At 48.2% G+C, this 24,761-nt stretch overlaps 1 protein-coding gene across 1 annotated transcript in view; it reads right to left on the reverse strand.

Moving 5' to 3' along the window:
- Window positions 1-5,838: 5,838 nt before the first annotated feature.
- The window catches only part of LOC311122013 (cell adhesion molecule 4-like), a 159,822-nt gene continuing 140,899 nt past the window's right edge, over window positions 5,839-24,761 (reverse strand). Inside the window, exons 7-9 of the mRNA XM_084158022.1 lie at window positions 21,841-21,957; window positions 10,176-10,304; window positions 5,839-7,571 (exon numbers count right to left, since the gene is read on the reverse strand). Of these exons, the coding sequence (XP_084014148.1) occupies window positions 7,462-7,571; window positions 10,176-10,304; window positions 21,841-21,957 (356 nt within the window). The 3' untranslated portion in view covers window positions 5,839-7,461. The remainder of the gene's footprint in view (window positions 7,572-10,175; window positions 10,305-21,840; window positions 21,958-24,761) is intronic.

Consider the following 24,761-nt stretch of genomic DNA (forward strand, 5'->3'; position numbering starts at 1 on the left):
GATATAATAACCATCATACCGAGGTAAACTTGGAGTCACACGATGATATGGTGTGTGGTCCTTCCACTACACTCGGGAAACAATACAGTTTATTACGCTACAGATGAAATAAGTTATGATGAACTTCACAGGGTGGTGAAAATGCAAGGTGATGAACTTGATGCCATTTGACAAATTAAAATCATCTTGCTCTTTTGTCCATAATAATCTCATCAACCACACTGTATCTGCGAGCTGTTGTGCCATGACCAGAGTGGGCATATTCGCTATATAACGCAAACATTTTTGTGACAAAACCATCAGTAGAGTTGAAAATGCGATTAAAACCCATTTAAATTCTAGTTTTTATTCAGTACATGGGAATTTAACTGCAAAAGTTATTTTTATGTGCACTACATCATCATGCACAGCCTTTTATCAGCAACAAGTCAATTTGTTGGAAACACATCTCTGGTGGGAAAATCTGTCGCCAATTGGATGGAAACCTAGCTACCGAGAGAGTAAATATCACGCAGCAGACTTCTTCTAATCTCACACTGATCCAGAACTAAGCCTGGGACTAGATCAGGATCTGTCTGCATTGTAACATGCCTACTGCTGCTGCTGCTGCTGCGGATGCTATAGATCTAGCTTTGATCATGTTTAATTAAACACACAGTAATAACAGCATGGTTGGTCCGGCGACGACCTCATAATTATAGCAGAGAAACGGTCTTCATGGCTGTTTTGATTAACTGTATAAATCTAATACTCTCCTTAAATAAAAGGCCTTGCTCTAACTAATTGGATTGTTCATCTTCTGGCCACGTTGGTGTGAAAAATTACTTGGGGGGGGGGGCATCTCGCCTTCTTTAACACATGCACATGCACTCTCTCTCTCTCTTTCTTTCTTTGGTCTTATTAAGAGGGTCTGTCTTGTCCCTCCCTCTAATTCTCTCTCTCTTTATGCTCATCTCTCTTTCTAATACATGCACACACACTCTGTTCTTCTCTTCTCTCTCTCTTCTCTCTCACATACAGATAACTGCCAACATAAAGGAAACACTTGAGTAAATGAGGGATACAAAGTATATTGAAAGCAGGTGCTTCCACACAGGTGTGGTTCCTGAGTTAATTAAGCAATTAACGTCCCATCATGCTTAGGGTCATGTAAAAAAATGCCAAATTGACCATTATTTTGGCTACCATGGCTAGAAGAGATCTCAGACTTTGAAAGAGGGGTCTCAAAGGAGCATAAGGGGTTTAAAGGGAGTGTGTAAGTGTGTGTGTGTCTCTCAGTCACCAGATCTCAACCCAATTGAACACTTACGTGAGATTCTGGAGCGGCTCCTGAGACAGTGTTTTCCACCACCATCAACAAAGCACCAAATGATGGAATTTCTCGTGGAAGAATGGTGTGGCATCCCTCCAATAGAGTTCCAGACACTTGTAGAATCTATGCCAAGGTGCATTGAAGCTGTTCTGGCGGCTCGTGGTGGCCCAATGCCCTATTTAAACACTTTATGTTGGTTTCCCTTATTTTGACAGTAACCTGTACATCATCATACATCAATCCGCCATCTCAATTTTTCTCTCTCTCTCTGTCTACCGGTTTCTCCCCAAACCCCACCCTCAGATCTTCACAAAAGCAACATCTCTCTCTGCCTGGAACACATTATTGATGGAGAGCAGTTCTGGCTTGGGTGCCCATTCAATTGTTCCGTCTGCCTGAGAGCACAGTCCTTCCTGATTACGCTGTGCTTCTCTAACCGCTGCTCACCGACCGACACGGTCACCCACTTCAATCAATGGCTGGGACCACAATGGCACAGCACGGCCCGATGCACCACTAACGTCATTACCAGAGAATAGAGGCCACTCCGGTCACCTGACTACCGTTAACAGAGGCTAACTGGGGCCATCGCTACTGCTAGCATTTCCTATTTCACAGTGCTGGTATTTACCTGGTATTGGGTAGGACATTTTGTGGTAAGAATGTATACTTTAATGGTACTTACATGAGATAATTCAAAATTAGGGAAATACCTGGTCTAATGGTGAAACAAATAAGTAATTAATTGGTTTTTACTGTGTAATTACCATCTTATCATGTAATTACTTGATCATTTCTGTACCTTACAATAAAGATAATTTCTGTACTTTACATTCAACATAATTTATATATGTAACCATTGGATAATATAACACTCAACCTACAATGGTGGTTGTAATGTACTAATGATATATAATGCTTATGAAGATAGGCTATTATTGTCACGGTCGTCTAAGAGCGAAGGAGACCAAGGCGCAGCGTGTGCAAGAAACATGACTTTATTAATTAAAGTTTCGAACTACAAACAAAAGACGACTCATGAAGTCCACGGTACACCGACCGAAACGGAACAAAAACCCACAACACCCAAAGGAAAACATACAGATAAATATGGCTCCCAATCAGAGATAACGAGCCGACAGCTGACACTCGTTACCTCCGATTGGGAGTCACATGACTACACAAGAACTAACCAAAACCACACACACCCAAATGAACACACCCTATTCCCAACCTAACCAAAACAAACCCCAACAACACGAATACACCCTGGCTCAAATACAAGTCCCGGAGCCAGAGTGTGACAGTACCCCCCCCTAAAGGCGCGGACTGCGACCGCGCCTCAACTAGGGCTAACCAAGGGAGGGCTGGGTGGGCATACCTCTTCGGCGGTGGTTCTGGCTCTGGTCGTGGTCCCCACCCCACCATAGTCACTACCCGCTTCCGTAGCCTCCTCCAACTGACCACCCTCCAACTTAACCCCACCGGATTAAGGGGCAGCACCGGACTAAGAGGCAGCACCGGACTAAGGGGCAGCACCGGACTAAGGGGCAGCACCAGGATAAGGGGCAGCACCAGACTAAGGGGCAGCACCGGACTAAGGGGCAGCACCGGACTGAATGGCGGATCCTGGCTGGCTGGCTCTGGCGGATCCTGGCTGGCTGGCGGACCCCGGCTGGACGGCTCTGGCGGATCCTGGCTGGACGGCTCATGGCTGGCTGACGGATCTGGCTGCTCATGGCTGGCTGACGGATCTGGCTGCTCATGGCTGGCTGACGGATCTGGCTGCTCATGGCTGGCTGACGGATCTGGCTGCTCATGGCAGGCTGACGGATCTGGCTGCTCATGGCTGGCTGACGAATCTGGCTGCTCATGGCAGGCTGACGGATCTGGCTGATCCTGTCTGGCGGAAGGCTCTGGCTGATCCTGTCTGGCGGAAGGCTCTGGCTGATCCTGTCTGGCGGAAGGCTCTGGCTGATCCTGTCTGGCGGAAGGCTCTGGCTGATCCTGTCTGGCGGAAGGCTCTGGCTGATCCTGTCTGGCGGAAGGCTCTGGCTGATCCTGTCTGGCGGAAGGCTCTAGCGGCTCCTGTCTGGCGGAAGGCTTTAGCGGCTCCGGTCTGGCGGACGGCTCTGAAGGCTCATGGCAGACGGGCGGCTTTGCAGGCTCAGTACAGACGGGCAGTTCATGCAGCGCTTGGCAGACGGACAGTTCAGACGGCGTTGGGCAGACAGGCAGTTCAGGCGCCGTTGGGCAGACGGGCAGTTCAAGCGCCGTTGGGCAGACGGGCAGTTCAGGCGCCGTTGGGCAGACGGGCAGTTCAGGCGCCGTTGGGCAGACGGCAGACTCTGGCCGGCCGAGACGCACTATAGGCCTGGTGCGTGGTGCCGGAACTGGTGGTCCCGGGCTGAGGACACGCATCTCAGGGCTAGTGCGGGGAGCAGCAACAGGACGCACAGGACTCTGGGGACACACAGGAGGCTTGGTGCGTGGTGTAGGCACTGGTGGTACTGGGCTGGAGCGGGGAGGTGGCGCCGGAAATACCGGACCGTGCAGGCTTACTGGCTCCCTTGAGCACTGAGCCTGCCCAACCTTACCTGGTTGTATGCTCCCCGTCGCCCGACCAGTACGGGAAGGAGGAATAACCCGCACCGGGCTATGTAGGCGAACCGGGGACACCATGCTTAAGGCTGGTGCCATGTAAGCCGGCCCGAGGAGACGCACTGGTGGCCTGATGCGTTGGGCCGGCTTCATGACATCCGGCTCAACGCTCAATCTAGCCCGGCCGATACGTGGAGCTGGAATGTACCGAACCGGGCTATGCACGCGTACAGGAGACACCATGCGCTCTACTGCGTAACACGGTGTCTGCCCGTACTCTCGCTCTCCACGGTAAGTACAGGGAGTAGGCGCAGGTCTCCTACCTGACTTCGCCACACTCCCTTTAAGGCCCCCCCCAAGAAATTTTTGGCTAGTGCTCACGGGCTTCCAGCCTTGCCTCTGTGCTGCCTCCTCATATTGCCTCCTCTCGGCTTTAGCTGCCTCCAGCTCTTCACGAGGGCGGCGATATTCTCCCGGTTGTGCCCAAGGACCCCTTCCATCCAGTATCTCCTCCCATGTCCATGAATCCTGTGTAGGTGGATCCTGTTGCCGCTTGACACGCCGCTTGGTCCTAGAATGGTGGGTTTTTCTGTCACGGTCGTCTAAGAGCGAAGGAGACCAAGGCGCAGCGTGTGCAAGAAACATGACTTTATTAATTAAAGTTTCGAACTACAAACAAAAGACGACTCATGAAGTCCACGGTACACCGACCGAAACGGAACAAAAACCCACAACACCCAAAGGAAAACATACAGATAAATATGGCTCCCAATCAGAGATAACGAGCCGACAGCTGACACTCGTTACCTCCGATTGGGAGTCACATGACTACACAAGAACTAACCAAAACCACACACACCCAAATGAACACACCCTATTCCCAACCTAACCAAAACAAACCCCAACAACACGAATACACCCTGGCTCAAATACAAGTCCCGGAGCCAGAGTGTGACAATTATAGGAAAGAGATATGCCTGTCATAACAGACCATGACACGTCATAAAACAGAAGAAATACTGATATGACCCTGTTACAGTACATGAATCAGCTAAATGATAGTGTTTTACACTTCCCATCAGGGTTATGTGACAGTGTATCATCTTCTCTGATGATTGGTTTAGACGGACTGAGACATCCTCATGAGAGTGTTTAAGTCTTCTAGAACACTATCGTTATAGAACAAGCCATGCTAGTATTAGAACGCTACTGGATGAAGTCAAGCTCTGATGACCACTTCAAGCGATGTGTCACCCACCAATTGCTACATTAGGTTTGCGTGTCATTATTTCAGCTAACCTGGGGATATGTTCTGGACATGGTGTATCTATTGTTCTACTGCCTACAGCGTTGGTTCACGTCAGCTGGTATAGGCTAGTATAGCCCTTGCTCCTGGTGAGTCCATTACTTTGATTGCCGTTTGACAATCTGTCTTTATGACAGCCTACTGTGGAGCCTTATCGTCGATAGAAGACAAACACATCGATCCATCACGCAGCGACCTCCAGCAGCTATTAAATCCAGCCGCACACGCAGATGGACAAGTTGAGTGCTTCTTGACAGAATCGGGTATTGATTGCATGGAAGTAGTGGGGGCGTCATATATTTCTGTGCATCTGACTTGACTATCCTTTTGGCTCCCTCTGTTCCTCTCTCTCGCTTCCTCTCTCTCTCCCCCTCTTCCCATGATTCATTAGCACAGTCATGGAGCCTTCTGTATGTTGTTTATTCTCTTTCAACCCCTCGTCTGTTACAGCTCTTTCTAGCATTTCTTTCCTTCCTCCCTGCCTGGGTTTTTATCTTCCTACCTTTAGCTCTCTATTCCCTATTGATGTTGTCATCTGCGGTGTCTCTTCTCCTCTCACCGTGTTTCAGAACATTTCTTATTAAAGAGGACACATCTAAAAACAGACTCGTCTCCGGTGTTATTTTTGAAGTATTTTTTATTTTGTCGTGCTTTGTATCTTTCCCCTATAAAGAAATAGTTAGCTATATCAACAGCGACACATGGACTATAAAATAACAGCAGTGAAAGACGAGAAGAAGAAACAAACAGGCACGGGAGACGGAAATAGAAAGAACTAGAGAGACAGAGTAAGAGAGAAGTGGAAAGAGCAGTTTCTAGAGAATAACCAAAAACAACAAACATGGGAGGTGTACAGTTATAACATTTACAATAATAATAACAGTAATAATAATAATAACAATTATAATAGTTCAAATAATAACAATAATTAATAACAAATCAATAAGACCTCAGGTATTTCATAAAGACAAATTAAACATTTTTTTCTATCTTTTTTTGTTTTGATCACTGGACAGTAGTTTGTTCATTTTTGTACCTCTAGGCTAATAATGTGTTAGTATAGTATCTTCATAATGCGTTCAATAGTAAACTGTATTTTTTCTCAATTTCTTAAAAGATTCATTTAAGTTATCTTACTGTTTACATTTTTACACAAATAAAGAATTCAGAGATATGTATGTGTGTGTGTGTATGTGTGTGTGTGCATGGCATTCAGAAAAATATCCATCATGTATTTTTCCTTATTCATTACTTTCCCTTTCACTCATTGTTTTTCTTTTAAGACTTTTAAACATTTTTATCCCTTTAAGGGCATTTTAAAATAATTAAGCTTTTCCTTAATGTGTCTCGTCGACTTATGTTCCCTTTCTTCTAACTCACGAAAGGAGACTGGCACTAATCCTTTCATTATTGGCCAACAATAGAGGAGAGATAAAGACAGACACAGACAGAGAGAGAGGGAGGGAACAAGGGAGAAGAAGAGGACGAGAAAGAGAGGTGAATAGAGAGGGAGGGCGAAAGAGAGAGACAACAGTTCTGTTCCGCAAGGAAAGTAGTCATTCATAACAGGAAGGTTTCTAAATTACCCAGAAAACATTGCCAGCCTCCCCAGCACGGACGGCAACTACAATACCTGGGTTGTCTGCAGAATTTACTGGGTAGTTCAGAAATACTTTAAGAGACTTTCAGGGTAACACTCTGCAATGTAGTCAAATAATTATAGATGAGTTGTTCTCTGTGGGCTGATGTGCTTTGGCAGTTTCAAGTAATCAAATTAAGCATTCAAACTCAATATCTTCTGGAAACCATACCCACCCCACCTGTTTGTCTGTGCCAGTTATGGATCGAACATTTTGGAAATGGACGGTTTTTTCTCTTTCGCCTTTCTACATCTCTCTCTCTCTCCAATTACCACAGGGAAGAAAGTGCTTCTTGTTATCGCTTCTCTCTATCAAAATAATGACCATATTATCACTTCTCCCTTTGTCTGTCTCTTTCTTTTTCTATCTCTCCTTCATCCTCCCTCGCTCCCTCGCTCCTTCCTCCAGTACACCTACAGTATGGCACAGTTATAATGTTAGGGCTGATCAGAGTCGTCTCTCTTTCAGTCTCTGTTCTGGTCTGTGTTGTGGTCTGTGTTGTGGTCTGTGATGTGGTCTGTGTGCAGTAGTATTACAGTCGATTCAGAAGGCCACCCATCATGGCGTGTTGGGGGGAGGGGTGTGGGTTTTGGGGATGGAGGCTACAGTAGGTACTCCTTCTTGCCCTGACTGGCATCATTCCCGTTGAGGAAAGCCTCCTGGACCTCCCCGTGCTCGTCCAACCCACTGGCCTCATGGGTAAGATACGAACCTGGGAGAGGGAGAATGAACAGAGAGAGAAAAGAGGAGAGAGGGAGAGAGAGAGAGATGCAAAAAGACAGAGGGGAGAGGAGGCAGAGAGAGAGAGAGTCATAGAGAGAGAGAGAGAGGAGGCAGAGAGAGAGAGAGTCATAGAGAGAGAGAGAGAGGAGGCAGAGAGAGAGAGCAAGTGAGAGAGAGAGAGAGAGAGAGAGAGAGAGAGAGAGAGAGAGAGAGAGAGAGAGGAGGCAGAGAGAGAGAGAGCAAGTGAGAGATAGAGAGAGAGAGAGAGAGAGAGAGAGAGAGAGAGGAGGCAGAGAGAGAGAGAGCAAGCGAGAGATAGAGAGAGAGAAGGCATAAAGAGAGAGAAGGTTGTGCAGCAGAGAGAGGGAGACAGATGAACGGGTGTGGATGTTAGTTGTGACAGAGAAATATAATCCTTGTGACATTCAGTGAACCCATCAAAGCAATCTTTACCATATTGTTAAAGTCCTACCTGTGATTAATTATTAGTTCAGTTAGAATTAGGTCAGTACCAATTAAGTATAGGCTCCCGGGTACGATATGTGCCTGACAGAGGGAGAGGGGGAAATGAGAGAGGGCCAAGCATGGTGAAAAGAGAGAAAAAGAGGGGCGGAGGCATAGAGAGAGAAAGATAAGGGTAGAGAGAGGCACAGAGAGAGGGAGATGAAGAGAGATAGAGAGAAGGATGGTGGGGAAATTAGCTACGGCAGAGTAATATAATAATAAGAGACAGTCAAACTATCAAACTAAATTCTTTAATTTCTCTCTGATTTACATGATCAGTGCAGAATTTAAAGGGCCAGACAAAGACACAGATTAAGCCTAGTCATTGACTAAAAAGCGATTTCAATCCTTTGAGAATGCTTTTTAGTCCAGGAGTAGGTTTAATTTGTATCCGGGAATGTAAGGACAGACGCTGGGAGACGAGAAGCAAGTACAGGGAGTGAACATTTAATATATACAGACATGAAACAAAACATGGACAGCGTCTGGACAGGGGAAACATAACGACATTAATGCTGACACAGGGATCAACCTGGGGAACAGACAGATATAGAAGGGGCAATCAACAAATGGAAGGAGTCCAGGTGAGTCCAATGAGCGCTGATGCGCGTAACGATGGTGACAGGTGTGCATAATGATGGGAAGCCTGGCGCCCTCTAGCGCCAGGGAGGGGGAGCGGGAGCAGGCGTGACAGTACCCCCCCCTCTAGGGATGCCCCCCTGGCATCCCACCTGGGTGAGCCTGACGGGCTGGCCGAGCCATGGGAGCCGGACGAGACGGCCGAGGCGCGGGAACCTGTCGAGCCTGACGGGCCGGCCGAGAAATGGGAGCCTGACGAGCCGGCTGAGGCGTGGAAGCCTGACGAGCCGGCTGAGGCGTGGGTGCTTGACGAGCCGGCTGAGGCGTGGGAGCCTGACGAGCCGGCTGAGGCATGACGTGGGATGGGAGCCTGCCGAGCCAACCGAGGCAAGAAAACCTCTCGAGCCAGCTGAGCCATCCCTGGTTCCTTCGGCAGCGGCACCCAGACCCGACGTCACCAACCCAAACTAAAAAAACGTGATGCTTCTGATATTCTGTAACGTTCTCGGTTCTACAGACGCTGGGAGACGGGAAGCAAGTACAGGGTGATGATTTAATAAATAAAAGACATGGAACAAAACGAGGACAGCGTCTAGACGGGGAAACAAAACAACATCAATGCTGACACCGGGATCAAACAGGGGAACAGACAGATATAGAGGAGGTAATCAACAAATGGAAGGAGTCCAGGTGAGTCCAATGAGCACTGATGCACGTAACGATGGTGACAGGTGTGCGTAATGATGGGCAGCCAGGCGCCCTCGAGCGCCAGGGAGGGGAAGCGGGAGCAGGCGTGACAGGGAAACCTGCCCAACAAGCCCAATCATGTTCAAGTTGAAGTATCACTGCAGGAGCCAATGGCAGTCTCTTTGTTGATAGAACATGATTGGGCTTGTCTGGTCAAGGCTTTGATTGGCACACAGGCAGCCACAGCAGGACAGAGACAGGGCCCTAATAGTGCTGTCTCTGCTCACTGATTGGTTGTAATGGCTCTGTCTATTTGCTGATTGGCATTCTGGCTGTATGAACCCTCCCCTGGTCTCCAAGGTTCTATTCCCGGACAACTTTATTGGCACTGAAGGAGGAAGCATGGGGCTGCCAGAGGCTGTTAAAATGATGGGGGAGCGTGGGTAACTGAGTTTTTCTTTATTGATGTGCCCTGATACAGTAAACCATAGGGGTCATTAAAAAACATGACCACACCTACATTTCCCACCAACCCCCCTGGCTAAGATACAAGGTCGTTTGTCATGTTCTGAGGTGAGAGAGGAAAGAGCGTGCCCTTTTCCCCCTCATCCTCCTATCTCATCCATTTGTGTCCATCTTTTATTTACTATTTTTAATTCACTGAGACAGATATAGTTTCTGCATATTTGCCATTAGTTACAGCGAGGTGAGGCGTGACCATTGAGAATTCATGGTAGTCTCACCTTTAATGGAATTCATATAACTTTTCAACTTTTGTGTGTGTGTGTGTTTGTGTGCGTGCGCGTGCATATGTGTGTGTTACCTTTCTGTCGGACAGAGCACCAGATGGTGACGATGAGAACACAGATAACAGTGAAGACCAGAAGAGCCAGGACGCCCCCTATCACAGCGTACGGTCCTGCACTGTGGGTCTCAATCACTGCACCGGGGTCTGAGAGGGCGGGAGGGAGAAAGAGAGAGAGAGATGGGGGAGAGATATATGGGGAGGGGGAGAAAATAGTATTAAATCAAAGTCTGTACATCCCTGAACGGTGAGATCATATACTGTATCTTTCACCATACCTGTATTATCACCCACAGAACACTGGAGCAAGAAGGAAGAGAATTGGAAGAGCTCAGACTAACAGAGCACATAGCTCCAGTGTACAGAGAGCACTTGTTTACACCACAGACACTCCCAGAATAAATAATAAGAGTTTCATACAGGCTGGAGTGAAAATGTGGAGTGACACCTGGAAAAATGGTTTGTGTGTGTGTGTGTGTGTGTGTGTGTGTGTGTGTGTGTGTGTGTGTGTGTGTGTGTGTGTGTGTGTGAATACATAGTGCCAACCCTGCCCAGGAGACCAGGACACATAGGAATGGGCTTGGTCCAAGGACTCTACCAGACTGGAATTAAAACAGGAATCATTAACACAATGCTAACAAAATAACACAGCCACAGAGAGGTGTAGGATGGATGAAGAAAAAAGAGGAGAGAGAGCAAAGACGACTGACAAATGAGCAAATGAGAAAGTGTGTGTGTCGTCTATCTATCAGTGTGAGCACGTGGAAGACAGAAGAAGAAAAGAGTGTAGAAGTGTGTGTTCGAAGAGTCTGCCGAAGCAATATTTCATGCCGGATGAAAAATTAAGTGCTGCCTTCCCACGGTGCATTTCTCTCCCTCGCTGTGCCCAAAGCTCGGTGGGTAATGAGTGACAGTATAAAGGAGCCCGTCGTTCTCCCCACGTGCCCAATAACGCTCCCGCATCACTCTCTCTGACATTCAAACACAAGGCACAGCAGGTGCACACCTCCTGAGACAGCAGAATAATGCCCTGCTCCCTCTGTTTCATCTCTCCCCCTGAGAGATAGAGAGAGAGAGGTAGAGAGAGAGAGACAGGAGGAGAGAAGGTAAGGGAGGTAGAAAGGTGGTGAGGGGGAGGAGAGAGGGAGAGAGAATGAGAGAGAGAGAGAGAGAGAGAGGGAGAGAGAGGGAGAGAGAGAGAGATATAGATAGAGAGGTAGAGAGAGAGAGAGAGAGAGAGAGAGAGAGAGAGAGAGAGAGAGAGAGAGATAGATAGATAGATAGATAGAGGGGGAGAGAAGGTAAGGGAGGAAAAGGTGGTGAGGGGGAGGAGAGAGAGAGAGAGAGAGAGAGAGAGAGAGAGAGAGAGAGAGAGAGAGAGAGAGAGAGAGAGAGAGAAGCTATAAGACAGGGAAGAATGGATATGATGAGAGGTAAAAGAAAATAGAGGAAAATAAAGACCTGGAGAGTGAGGATGAAGGGGAGAGAGAGAGAGAGAGACAGACAGAGGACACACACACATGGATAGAAGAGATCCAGGTGGTGTCCCTCTGTTCTGTGTGTAACAGCCACTTACTCACAGTGGGAGCCAGAGAAGCAGCTTGGCTTAACTGCCACCCCATTGTGTGTGTGAGTGTGTGTGTGTTCAGGGCCAGCTCCAGGCAAAAGCGACAAAAATAATAGCTCTCATTATATCCCTTCTTCCCTGTCTTATACAGTGGCTTGTGAAAGCATTCACCCCCCTTGGCATTTTTCCTATTTTGTTGCCTTACAACCTGGAATTAAAATGGTTTTTTAGGGGTTTGTATCATTAGATTTACACAACATGCCTACCACTTTGAAGATGCAAAATATTTTTTTATTGTGAAACAAACAAGAAATAACACAAAAAAACAGAAAACTTGACCGTGCATAACTATTCTCGGGGTGATGAGAGGAATTGGGTTTGCGCCAGACATAGCGTTTTCCTTGATGGCCAAAAAGCTACATTTTAGTCTCATCTGACCAGAGTACCTTCTTCCATATGTTTGGGGAGTCTCCCACATGCCTTTTGGCGAACACCAAATGTGTTTGCTTATTTCTTTCTTTAAGCAATGGCTTTTTTCTGGCCACTCTTCCATAAAGCCCAGCTCTGTGGAGTGTACGGCTTAAAGTGGTCCTATGGACATACAGTGACGAAAAAAAGTATTTAGTCAGCCACCAATTGTGCAAGTTCTCCCACTTAAAAATATGAGAGAGGCCTGTAATTTTCATCATAGGTACACGTCAACTATGACAGACAAATTTAGAATTTGTTTTCCAGAAAATCACATTGTAGGATTTTTTATGAATTTATTTGCAAATTATGGTGGAAAATAAGTATTTGGTCACCTACAAACAAGCAAGATTTCTGGCTCTCACAGACCTGTAACTTCTTCTTTAAGAGGCTCCTCTGTCCTCCACTCGTTACCTGTATTAATGGCACCTGTTTGAACTTGTTATCAGTATAAAAGACACCTGTCCACAACCTCAAACAGTCACACTCCAAACTCCACTATGGCCAAGACCAAAGAGCTGTCAAAGGACACCAGAAACAAAATTGTAGACCTGCACCAGGCTGGGAAGACTGAATCTGCAATAGGTAAGCAGCTTGGTTTGAAGAAATCAACTGTGGGAGCAATTATTAGGAAATGGAAGACATACAAGACCACTGATAATCTCCCTCGATCTGGGGCTCCACGCAAGATCTCACCCCGTGGGGTCAAAATGATCACAAGAACGGTGAGTAAAAATCCCAGAACCACACGGGGGGACCTAGTGAATGACCTGCAGAGAGCTGGGACCAAAGTAACAAAGCCTACCATCAGTAACACACCACGCCGCCAGGGACTCAAATCCTGCAGTGCTAGACGTGTCCCCCTGCTTAAGCCAGTACATGTCCAGGCCCGTCTGAAGTTTGCTAGAGTGCATTTGGATGATCCAGAAGAGGATTGGGAGAATGTCATATGGTCAGATGAAACCAAAATATAACTTTTTGGTAAAAACTCAACTCGTCGTGTTTGGAGGACAAAGAATGCTGAGTTGCATCCAAAGAACACCATACCTACTGTGAAGCATGGGGGTGGAAACATCATGCTTTGGGGCTGTTTTTCTGCAAAGGGACCAGGACGACTGATCCGTGTAAAGGAAAGAATGAATGGGGCCATGTATCGTGAGATTTTGAGTGAAAACCTCCTTCCATCAGCAAGGGCATTGAAGATGAAACGTGGCTGGGTCTTTCAGCATGACAATGATCCCAAACACACCGCCCGGGCAACAAAGGAGTGGCTTCGTAAGAAGCATTTCAAGGTCCTGGAGTGGCCTAGCCAGTCTCCAGATCTCAACCCCATAGAAAATCTTTGGAGGGAGTTGAAAGTCCGTGTTGCCCAGCGACAGCCCCAAAACATCACTGCTCTAGAGGAGATCTGCATGGAGGAATGGGTCAAAATACCAGCAACAGTGTGTGAAAACCTTGTGAAGACTTACAGAAAACGTTTGACCTGTGTCATTGCCAACAAAGGGTATATAACAAAGTATTGAGAAACTTTTGTTATTGACCAAATACTTATTTTCCACCATAATTTGCAAATAAATTCATTAAAAATCCTACAATGTGATTTTCTGGATTTTTTTTCTCATTATGTCTGTCATAGTTGACGTGTACCTATGATGAAAATTACAGGCCTCTCTCATCTTTTTAAGTGGGAGAACTTGCACAATTGGTGGCTGACTAAATACTTGTTTTCCCCACTGAATACTCCAATCTCTGCTGTGGAGCTTTGCAGCTCCTTCAGGGTTATCTTTGGTCTCTTTCTTGCCTCTCTAATTAATGCCCTCCTTGCCTGGTCCGTGAGTTTTGGTGGGCGGCCCTCTCTTGGCAGGTTTGTTGTGGTGCCATATTATTTCAATTTTTTAATAATGGAGATGTTCAAAGTTTCGGATAATTTTTTATAACCCAACCCTGATCTGTATTTCTCCACACCTCTGTCCCTGACCTGTTTGGAGAGCTCCTTGGTCTTCATGGGGTCGCTTGCTTGGTGGTGCCCCTTTCTTAGTGGTGTTGCAGACTCTGGGGCCTTTCAGAACAGGTGTATGTATACTGAGATCATGTGACAGATCATGTGACACTTAGATTGCACACAGGTGGACTTTATTTAACTAATTATGTGACTTCTGAAGGTAATTGGTTGCACCAGATGTTATTTAAGGGCTTCATAGCAAAGGGGGTGAATACATATGCACGCACCACTTTTCCGTTATTTATTTTTTAGAATTTTTTGAAACAAGTTTTTTTTTCATTTCACTTCACCAATTTGGACTATTTTGTGTATGTCCATTACATGAAATCCAAATAAAAACCATTTTAAATTACAGGTTGTAATGCAACAAAATAGGAAAAACGCCAAGGGGGATGAATACTTTTGCAAGGCGCTGTAGCTTCTCTCTACCTCTCTCCCCACCACCTCTCTTTCTACCTCCCTTTCATTATCTCCCCCTCTCTCATCTCTCTCTCTCTCTCACTTGTTTTGTCACTGACAGTCACTCAATTAGCCATGTCAGCTAACAATTTTTACACTGGTAAGTAAGTCTAGCCAGTTATATAAACTTGTAGTAATCATGGTTGAATTACCAACCGTGCACGCAGGGCACGTGCCCAGGGGCCCTGACCTCCAGGGGGCCCCCATTGATTTAGTTTGTGACTCTCACTCAGATATCTTTAACATTTACATTTGAGTAATTTAGCAGACGCTCTTATCCAGAGCGACTTACAGGAGCAATTAGGGTTAAGTGCCTTGCTCAAGGGCACATCAATAGATTTTTGACCTAGTTGGCTTGGGGAATCGAACCAGCGACCTTTCGGTTACTGGCCCAACGCTCTTAACCGCTAGACTACCCGCTGCCCAGTTCTTCATTGTCTCCACACATACAGTATGCTTCCCTATGTACCACTCCATCAACTTCACTTATTTCTATCTGTCTACCACCCACTCATTATCTATCCATTCTGCACACTCTTCTCCCGGATCCCTCAATCCCTGCCTGCTGTTCTCTCTTCTAGAATGTGCAGGAAACTGTTCCTCTCCTCCTCACTCCATGACTCAAACCATTGGGTCCAGAGGCACAGTTGGCACTCAAAGATATTTGGTGGGCTGTCCTTAACCTGTAGCGTATTGAGCGACTCGAAGAGGGTACACACATTCACTGGCACAGCTTTCTCCAAAAGGTCCTGCAGAAACCGTTCCCTCTGGGCAGTGCTCCAGCTCAGGAACCATCTCAATACACAATGCTGCTCCTGAAGAGTTACGTAGGAGAGTGGCAGGGGCTCTCTGTCTGCCGCTGAGTTCGGAGAGGTACAGAATAAGTTCTCCGAGCTGGGTGGCACTAAACCCTGTGGTACTGACGGAAAGTCTACCAGGCTGGGTGAAGACGAGCTGGACCATGTGCAGAGCCAACCCGGCATAAGTCACAGCAAAATGTGTAGAATTGCAGAAAATGTGCTTTAAAACAGCAAAAATGTATGTCTGCCCCATGGCAAAACTAGTACAATTGCATGAAATTTTTAATAAAATGGCAAAATGTTCTCGCCGCACCATGGCAAAATGTGTAGAACTGCAGAAAACATGCTTTAAAACAGCCAAAATGTATCTCTACCCCATGGCAAAATGAGTACAATTGCATGAAATGTGTTAAAAAATTGCTAAATGATTCTCCGCCCCATGGAAAAATGTGTAGAACTGCAGAAAACAGCAAAAATGTATATTTGCCCCATGGTGTGATGAGTGTGAATGAAGGAGTCAGGCGCAGGAGGTAAAACACCAGTCCAGAGTTTATTCCGTTTACATAAATAAAACGCACCAAGCGTCAAAACGAAACTATCACAAGGGAAATATTCCACCATGGCAATAACAAATGGAAGAGTAGCTCAACCGAGCTACTTGCTCTCACAATGAAACAATCACTCACAAAGTCAAGGGGAACAGAGGGAACACTTATACACATACTAATTAGGGGAATGAGCACCAGGTGTGTGTGATTGACAAGACAAGACATGACAAGTGGAGTGATGAGAATGGGATCGGCAGTAGCTAATAAGCCGGTGACGACGAACGACGAAACCTGCCCGAACAAGGAGGGGAGGCAGCCTCGGCGGAAGTTGTGACAGTACCCCCCCCCCCCCCCCCCCCCCCCCCCTTGACGCGCGGCTCCAGCAGTGCGCCGACCCTGGCATCGGGGACGGCCAGGAGGACGCGGAGCAGGGCGAGTCGGATGGCGACGGTGGAAATCCCTCGACAAGGAGGGATTGAGGATGTCCCTCCTTGGGACCCAGCACCGTTCCTCTGGACCGTACCCCTCCCATTCCACGAGATACTGAAGGCCCCCCACCCGACGCCTCGAATCCAGTATGGAACGGACCGAGTACGCCGGGGCCCCCTCGATGTCCAGAGGAGGTGGAGGAACCTCCCGCACCTCAGACTCCTGGAGTGGACCAGCTACCACCGGCCTGAGGAGAGACACATGAAACGAGGGGTTAATACGGTAATCAGGGAGGAGTAACAACCTGTATGTAACCTCGTTTATCCTCCTCAGGACTTTAAACGGCCCCACAAACCGCGGGCTCAGCTTCTGGCAGGGCAGGCGGAGGGGTAGATTCCGGGTTGAGAGCCAGACCCGATACCCCGGTACGAAAACCGGGGCCTCCCTGCGGTGGCGGTCAGCGTTCGCCTTCTGACGACGCACGGCACACTGGAGGTGAACGTGGGCAGCATTCCAAGTCTCCTCCGCGCGCTGAAACCAGTCATCCACCGCAGGAGCCTCGGTCTGGCTCTGGTGCCACGGTGCCAGGACCGGTTGGTAACCCAAAACACATTGGAAGGGTGTTAGGTTAGTGGAGGAGTGGCAGAGAGAGTTCTGAGCGTATTCTGCCCATGGCAGGAACACCGCCACTCCCCCGGGCCAGTCCTGACAGTAGGTCCGCAGGAACCTTCCCAGATTTTGATTCACCCTTTCCACCTGCCCATTACTCTCGAGGTGAAATCCAGAGGTCAGGCTGACTGAGACCCCCAGATGTTCCTTGAACGCCTTCCAGACTCTAGACGTGAACTGGGGACCTCGGTCGGACACTATATCCTCTGGTACCCCGTAGTGCCGGAAGACGTGAGTAAACAGAGCCTCCGCAGTTTGTAGGGCCGTGGGGAGACCGGGCAGAGGAAGGAGGCGGCAGGACTTCGAAAAGCGATCCACAACGACCAGGATAGTGGTGTTACCTTAGGAGAGGGGTTAGATCAGTAAGAAAATCAATACTAAGGTGAGACCATGGTCGTTGTGGAACTGGTAAAGGTTGTAGCTTACCCGCTGGGAGGTGCCTAGGTGCCTTACTCTGGGTGCACACTGAGCAGGAGGAAACATACACCCTCACGTCCTTAGCCAAGGTAGGCCACCAGTACTTCTCGGTCAGGCAGCGCATTGTATGTCCGATACCTGGATGACCAGAGGAGGGTGACGTGTGTGCCCAGTAGATCAGACGATCACGGATAAGCGCAGGCACGTACTGCAGCCCAGCTGGACACTGTGGTGGAGATGGATCTGTGCGTAATGCCTGCGCTATATCCGCGTCCATCGCCCATACTACCGGCGCCACAATGCATGAGGCCGGGAGTATGGGGGTGTTGTCTCTGGGCCTCTCCTCTGTGTCACACAGCAGAGACAGTGCGTCTGCCTTCACGTTCTTTGTACCCGGAATGTATGAGAGTGTGAAATCAAACCGGGTGAAGAAGAGGGCCCACCTGGCCTGGCGAGGATTCAGCCTCCTCGCTGCCCGAATGTACTCCAGGTTATGGTGGTCTGTCCAGACGAGGAAAAGGTGTTTCGCCCCTTCGAGCCAATGCCTCCACACCGTCAAAGCTCGGACAACAGCCAGCAGCTCCCGATCACAAACGCCGTAGTTCTGCTCCGCCGGGCTGAGCTTCTTCAAAAAGAAGGCACAGGGGCGGAGCTTGGGTGGCGTGCCCGAGCGTTGGGATAAGACAGCGACTATCCCTACCTCGGACGCATCCACCTCCACTACATACGGTAGTGATGGATCGGGGTGAGCCAGTACCGGGGCGGAGGTGAACAGACCCCGCAATCTACTGAAGGCCAAATCAGCCTCAGCAGACCAGCGGAGCCTGGACGGCCCACCCTTCAACAAGGAGGTAATGGGAGCTGCGACCTTGCCAAAGCCCCGAATAAACCTCCGATAGTAGTTGGCAAAGCCAAGGAAGTGCTGAACCTCCTTCACCGGGGTTGGAGTCGGCCAATTACGCACGGCTGAAATTCGATCTCCCTCCATCTCCACACCTGTGGTAGTAATGCAGTATCCGAGGAAGGAGATTGACTGCTGGAAAAACTCACTTCTCTGCCTTAGCATAAAGATCATTTTCCAGCAGTCGGACCAGTACCTTGCGAACTAGGGACACATGCTCTGCGCGCGTAGCGGAATACACCAGGATGTCATCGATGTAGACCACCACACCGCGACCAAGCATGTCCCGAAACATCTCGTTCACAAAGGACTGGAAAACGGATGGAGCATTCATCAAACCGTAGGGCATCACCAGGTATTCATAATGCCTCGATGTTGTGCTGAATGCAGTTTTCCACTCATCCCCTTCCCGAATACGCACCAGGTTGTAGGCACTCCTGAGGTCTAATTTGGTGAAAAAACGGGCCCCATGCATTGACTCAATCACTGAAGGAATGAGGGGAAGAGGATAACTAAATCGTACCGTCACCGTATTCAGTGGTCGATAATCAATGCACGGACGTAAACCGCCATCTTTCTTCTTCACAAAGAAGAAACTTGAGGAAGCAGGTGAAGTGGAGGGATGTATATACCCCTGGCGCAGGGACTCGGTGATGTATGTTTCCATAGCCTCCGTTTCAGCCTGCGACAGGGGATACACATGACTCCTAGGAGGTACAGCGTCTACCCGAAGGTTTATCGCGCAATCCCCCTCCCGATGAGGTGGTAATTTAGTCGCTTGCGTCTTGGAAAACGCGAGCGCCAGATCATGGTATTCGGGGGGAATGCGCGCGGTGGGGTTACCGTCTGAACTTTCCACGGTGGTCGCACCAACGGAAACACCTAGACACCTACACGGACACTCACGCGACCACCCCGTAAGAACCCTCTGCGGCCATGAACATTTGGGGTTGTGAAGGGCTAACCACAGAATACCTAAGACTACAGGGTCCTCTGTAGCTCAGCTGGTAGAGCACGGCGCTTGTAACGCCAAGGTAGTGGGTTCGATCCCCCGGGACCACCCATACACACAAAAAAAAAATGTATGCACGCATGACTGTAAGTCGCTTTGGATAAAAGCGTCTGCTAAATGGCATATTATATTATTTATATTATAAGCAGGAGACTCAATAATCAAAAAAATGATCTGCTCAACATGCGTCTCCTGTGTAAACATGGTGACTGGTACAGTAATCTCCTTAACCAACCCGGACCCTAATGGTCGACTATCAAGTGCTCTGATGGGGAGTGGAATGGATAGGGGAACCAATGAAATGCCTTGACGGCGTGCAAATGCCATGTCCATAAAGTTCCCAGCTGCGCCTGAATCGACTAGCGCCTTACACTGGGAAACTACCAGGTGATCAGGAAAGGAGATAGATAAGGTACAGCGCGCCGCAAAGGGCTCTGAACAAGTTTGGGTGTTCGTTACCTGGGGTGATGCGTGAGTACCCTGCCTACCGCCTCCAGACCCAAAGGAATGTTGACTGCGACGTGAATTGTCCCTTCCTGCCACCAGAGTGGCACTGTCGATGTCCTCCTGCGCTCTCTAGACCGGCGGCTCCCCCCAGCTCCATCTGATCGGGGTCAGAGTCGTCCGGAGTGGGAACGGGCAGACCCCTACCAGGACATCCTCTGGCTGCTAGCAGATTGTCCAGCAGGATGGCCATGTCCACCAGTTGGGAGAACGATAGCATGGCATCACGACAGGCTAGCTCCCGTCAGACGTCCTCCCTTAGGTGGCACCGGAAATGGTCGATCAGGGCCCGCACGTTCCACCCGGACCCCGCTGCCAGCGTCCGGAACTCCAGCGCGTAGTCCTGGTCGGTCCTCGTCCCCTGCCTCAGATGGACCAGTGGTTCGCCCGCCTCTCGACCCTCAGGCGGGTGATCGAAAACGGCCCGAAAAAGGTGAGCAAACTCCCCATAGTCCTCCATCGCGGCACCTCCCTCATTCCACACCGCGTTGGCCCACTCCAGGGCTCTCCCACAAAGGCAGGAAACGAGGACTGATACTTTCTCCCGCTCCAGTGGCACCGGCCTGATGCTGGAGAAATACAACTCTAGTTGGAGCAGAAATCCCTTACATCGCGCTGCCGTCTCATCAAACGCCGGTGGCCGGGATATCTGGATCCCTCCAGGGGCTGGGGTGTAGGTGGCTGGATCCGGTTGACCAGCTGGTCTCGATAGATCGGGTCTTCTCTTCTCCAGGCATTGTACTACCTGAAGAACCCGATCCATCGCTTCCCCCAAGCTGGCCAGCATCGAGGAATGCTCCTGGACCCTTGCCACAACTCCAGGCATGCGGTCTTCTCCTGCTGACTCCATTCAGTGGGTGAGTGATTCTGTGATGAGGTGTGAATGAAGGAGTCAGGCGCAGGAGGTAAAACAACGAAGTCCAGAGTTATACCATTTATATAAATAAAACGCACCAAGCGTCAAAACGAAACTATCACAAGGGAAATATTCCACCTTGGCAATAACAAATGGAAGAGTAGCTCAACCGAGCTACTCGCTCTCACAATGAAACAATCACTCACAAAGACAAGGGGAACAGAGGGAACACTTATACACATACTAATTAGGGGAATGAGCACCAGGTGTGTGTGATTGACAAGACAAGACATGACAAGTGGAGTGATGAGAATGGGATCGGCAGTAGCTAGTAAGCCGGTGACGACGAACGCCGAAACCTGCCCGAACAAGGAGGGGAGGCAGCCTCGGCGGAAGTCGTGACACATGGGATGAAATTTGTAATAAAATTGCAAAATGTTCTCTCTGCCCCATGGCAAAATGTGTAGGACTGCAGGAAATTAACTTTAAAACGTACATTTCTCTCTCCACTGCCAAGAGGGGGGCCACACAAATCTCGCTTAGAGCCCCAAAAAGGCTAGAGCCGGCCCTATGTGTGTGTGTGTGTGTGTGTGTGTGTGTGAGTGTGTGTGTGTGTGGGTGTGCATGCAAGTGCGTGTGCATGTGTGTGTGTCATTCCACCCACAGATCCTTGTGTTCCTCATAGAAGTCCTATGACCGTCCCATCCCTGGGTCTGTACCAATAACACAGTACATGTGTGCTCCCACCCCATGGGACTTACACACTGACACAGCCACCACACAATCACTGAGTGGCCAGAGCACAGCATCACCCAGCCATTGATGAGAGTGGGGGAATGTGTGTGTATGTATGTGAGAGCGTGTGTGGGAAGGCCAGTCAAGGGAAGGTTACAGCGGACAAAGGGAGAACGTGTGTCAGTGACGGTGAAAAGAAAAGGACAGCGAAGCGAGGAGGAGAAAAGCTGATAGAGGCGGTGATGGTGACCATGATGGAAGGGAAGGATGGAGATGGAGAGGAGTGTGTTAAGGGTGAGGGAGGGGTGTACATTACCTCGGGGGTCCGGTGCGTAGCTGGGGGTTAGGAGGAGGGTGGTTGGGTGGGAGGTGGCGTGATGGGAGGTGGCGTGATGGGAGGTGGGAAGGACCATGGTAGTGACAGACACATTCTCTACAACAGACAAGGCAAGGGTAACACACTATTCTCTACAAGACAAACATAGTTTCTATGAAAACAGGTTCTAGATCAGTGGTCACTAACCGGTCGATCGCCATCGACTGGTCAATCTCCAAGGCATTCCTAGTCGATCACCATTTTTTGGGGTAAAAAACCCAACGATAAAGCCTTGCGTTCCTATTTTCTATTCATTTTGCACTGTTGGCGGTAGGTGCACTTGATTCAGCAGCCCTAGCACCGGGAAGGCATTTTGAACCATTTCATTTGTCTGAAGGTAGAACTCCGCCTACCCGGCAGGCCCAGAGAGCAAATCAAGTGTACCTATAGGCCTACCACTGGCCAATCAGATAGCTCAGATCACCGTGTCTGCAGTTTCCTCGAGCCATAGACTGTAAAAAGAAACCTTGAACGCACATCAAAGTTGATACTGTGAGATTTCAAAACATTTAAAACCATGACAAGAGAGAGACTCAACGAACACAGCAAAAAGCTGCTGTTTTTATGTGTAAGTTCATGTTTAAGTTGTTATTCAGCACTGTCAACACTTTTATATGCCATAAAATGCGCATTCTCCCACTCACGCTTGAACCTGCACTGCAGCTGCAATGAATGAGTATAGCAGTGTTCCGATAAGCTTGTGTTATTATTAGGGCTTGCGTCTTTTAATATCGAGGAATATTTCACTTTCTCTGGTCATAGGAGCATGAGGCAGAAATAATGCAGTGCGACTTGATTTTATCCATCAGCTGGAAGACTGGTTAAACTGTCCCCTTTTCTCAGCGGAGGGAGGCAGAGCGGAGGGAAGGTGTCGGTGAGTCAGGTGAAAGGCAGACTCACCGCTGCTCCCTCCCTCCCCTCAGACTGACCATCAGATGCAGGCCATCAGTCCAGTAATAAAACATAAATGATTATTTTTTTTACATTTTAGCAGACGCTCTTATCCAGAGCGACTTACAGGAGCAATTAGGGTTAAGTGCCTTGCTCAAGGGCACATCGACAGATTTTCGACCTAGTCGGCTCGGGGATTAGAACCAGCGACCTTTCGGTTACTGGCACAACGCTCTTAACCTCTAAGCTACCTGCCGCTCAGCTGTGCTACTCAGCTGTATCTCACAAGTAATACAACAAATGATCTATTACCAGTGTGATCATATACCTACATAATTTCAAAATGGTCTGAGAAGAACATTTCCAGGGCAATTCAAGCATAGCCAATATGCAGTGATAATGTATTGGGCCTATAGCCTACTGCACAAACCTCATTGCTACAGAACTGTTTTTAATTGGTTAATGTTGCATAGGCTTATGTTTTTAAAGTCATTTAAAAAAAGATCTGAGCGGCAGATGTTGGCTTGCATTTTGACTCAGAAAGTGATCTTGACTCAGAAAAGGTTGGTGACCACTGTTCTAGATGGTAGGGTTACTACAGATTTTTGTTCTACTATGACATATATTTCTATAGAGTAGTAGCTAGGGAGACAGACATTGGCAAATGATATCGACACATTCACTATAAGACAATGGTTGGGATGCAGACATATTTTCTACCATAGACACATTGTCTATGACTCAGTAGCTAGGGAGACAGAAGACATTGTGTTTGATGGAAGCATTCTCTGTGGAACAATGTTATGGGACAGACACATTCAATATGAGACAATAGTTTGGATATTGACACAATGGTAAGGTAAAATGCCTGTTGAGAGAGACAGTGAGGGTACAAGTCCAGTTAAGGGGTTTTAAGTGACAGACAGTTGAATTGAGTGAGAGGCTGTGTGTGTGTGTGTGTGAGAGAGACACTTCATCAAATTGTTCCTTTGAAACAGCAGGGTGCAGTAAAGATCTGTTTCATCGAACCACTGTGTCTCTCTCTTCCACGCGCCACGCACGCACACACACACACACACGCACGCACGCACACACACACACGCACGCATGCACACACGCACACACACACGCACACACACACACACACACACACACACACACAGACACATGCACACCTATTTCTAGAGTAATTTATTGGTAACTACTCTTCCGTCTGCTCTCCCTCTCTCCCTCCTCTCCCACTGGCCCTGAGATCATCCATCTCTTCTTCCTCTGCCACTCCTCTTACGTCAGCATAACCCTCATCACTCTCTCCTCCTCCACGTCTTCTTTCTTCACTTGTCCACATCCTCCCTCTATCCCGTCAGTGTCCAACCTTCCTGTCACTTATGCAACACACAAGTGCGTGTTTGTGGCGTGCATGTGGGTCTGCATACGTGTGTGAGTCAGAGAGACAGGTAGAGAGTACACTCTTAGAAAAAAAGGTGCTATCTAGAACCTAAAACGGTTCTTTGGCTGTCCCCATAGGAGAACCCTTTGAATAACTATTTTTGGTTCCAGGTAGAACCCTTTTGGTTCCAGGTACAGTGAAGGAAAAATGCATTTGATCCCCTGCTGATTTTGTACGTTTGCCCACTGACAAAGAAATGATCAGTCTATAATGGTAGGTTTATTTGAACAGTGAGAGACAGAATAACAACAAAAAAATCCAGAAAAACGCATGTCAAAAATGTTATAAATTGATTTGCATTTTAATGAGGGAAATAAGTATTTGACCCCTCTGCAAAACATGACTTAGTACTTGGTGGGAAAACCCTTGTTGGCAATCACAGAGGTCAGACGTTTCTTGTAGTTGGCCAGCAGGTTTGCACACATCTCAGGAGGGATTTGGTCCCACTCCTCTTTGCAGATCTTCTCCAAGTCATTAAGGTTACGAGGCTGACGTTTGGCAACTCGAACCTTCAGCTCTC

The sequence above is a fragment of the Coregonus lavaretus genome (genome assembly GCF_964263955.1).
Source record: "Coregonus lavaretus genome assembly, chromosome: 3".
In the NCBI taxonomy this organism is placed as follows: Eukaryota; Metazoa; Chordata; class Actinopteri; order Salmoniformes; family Salmonidae; genus Coregonus; species Coregonus lavaretus.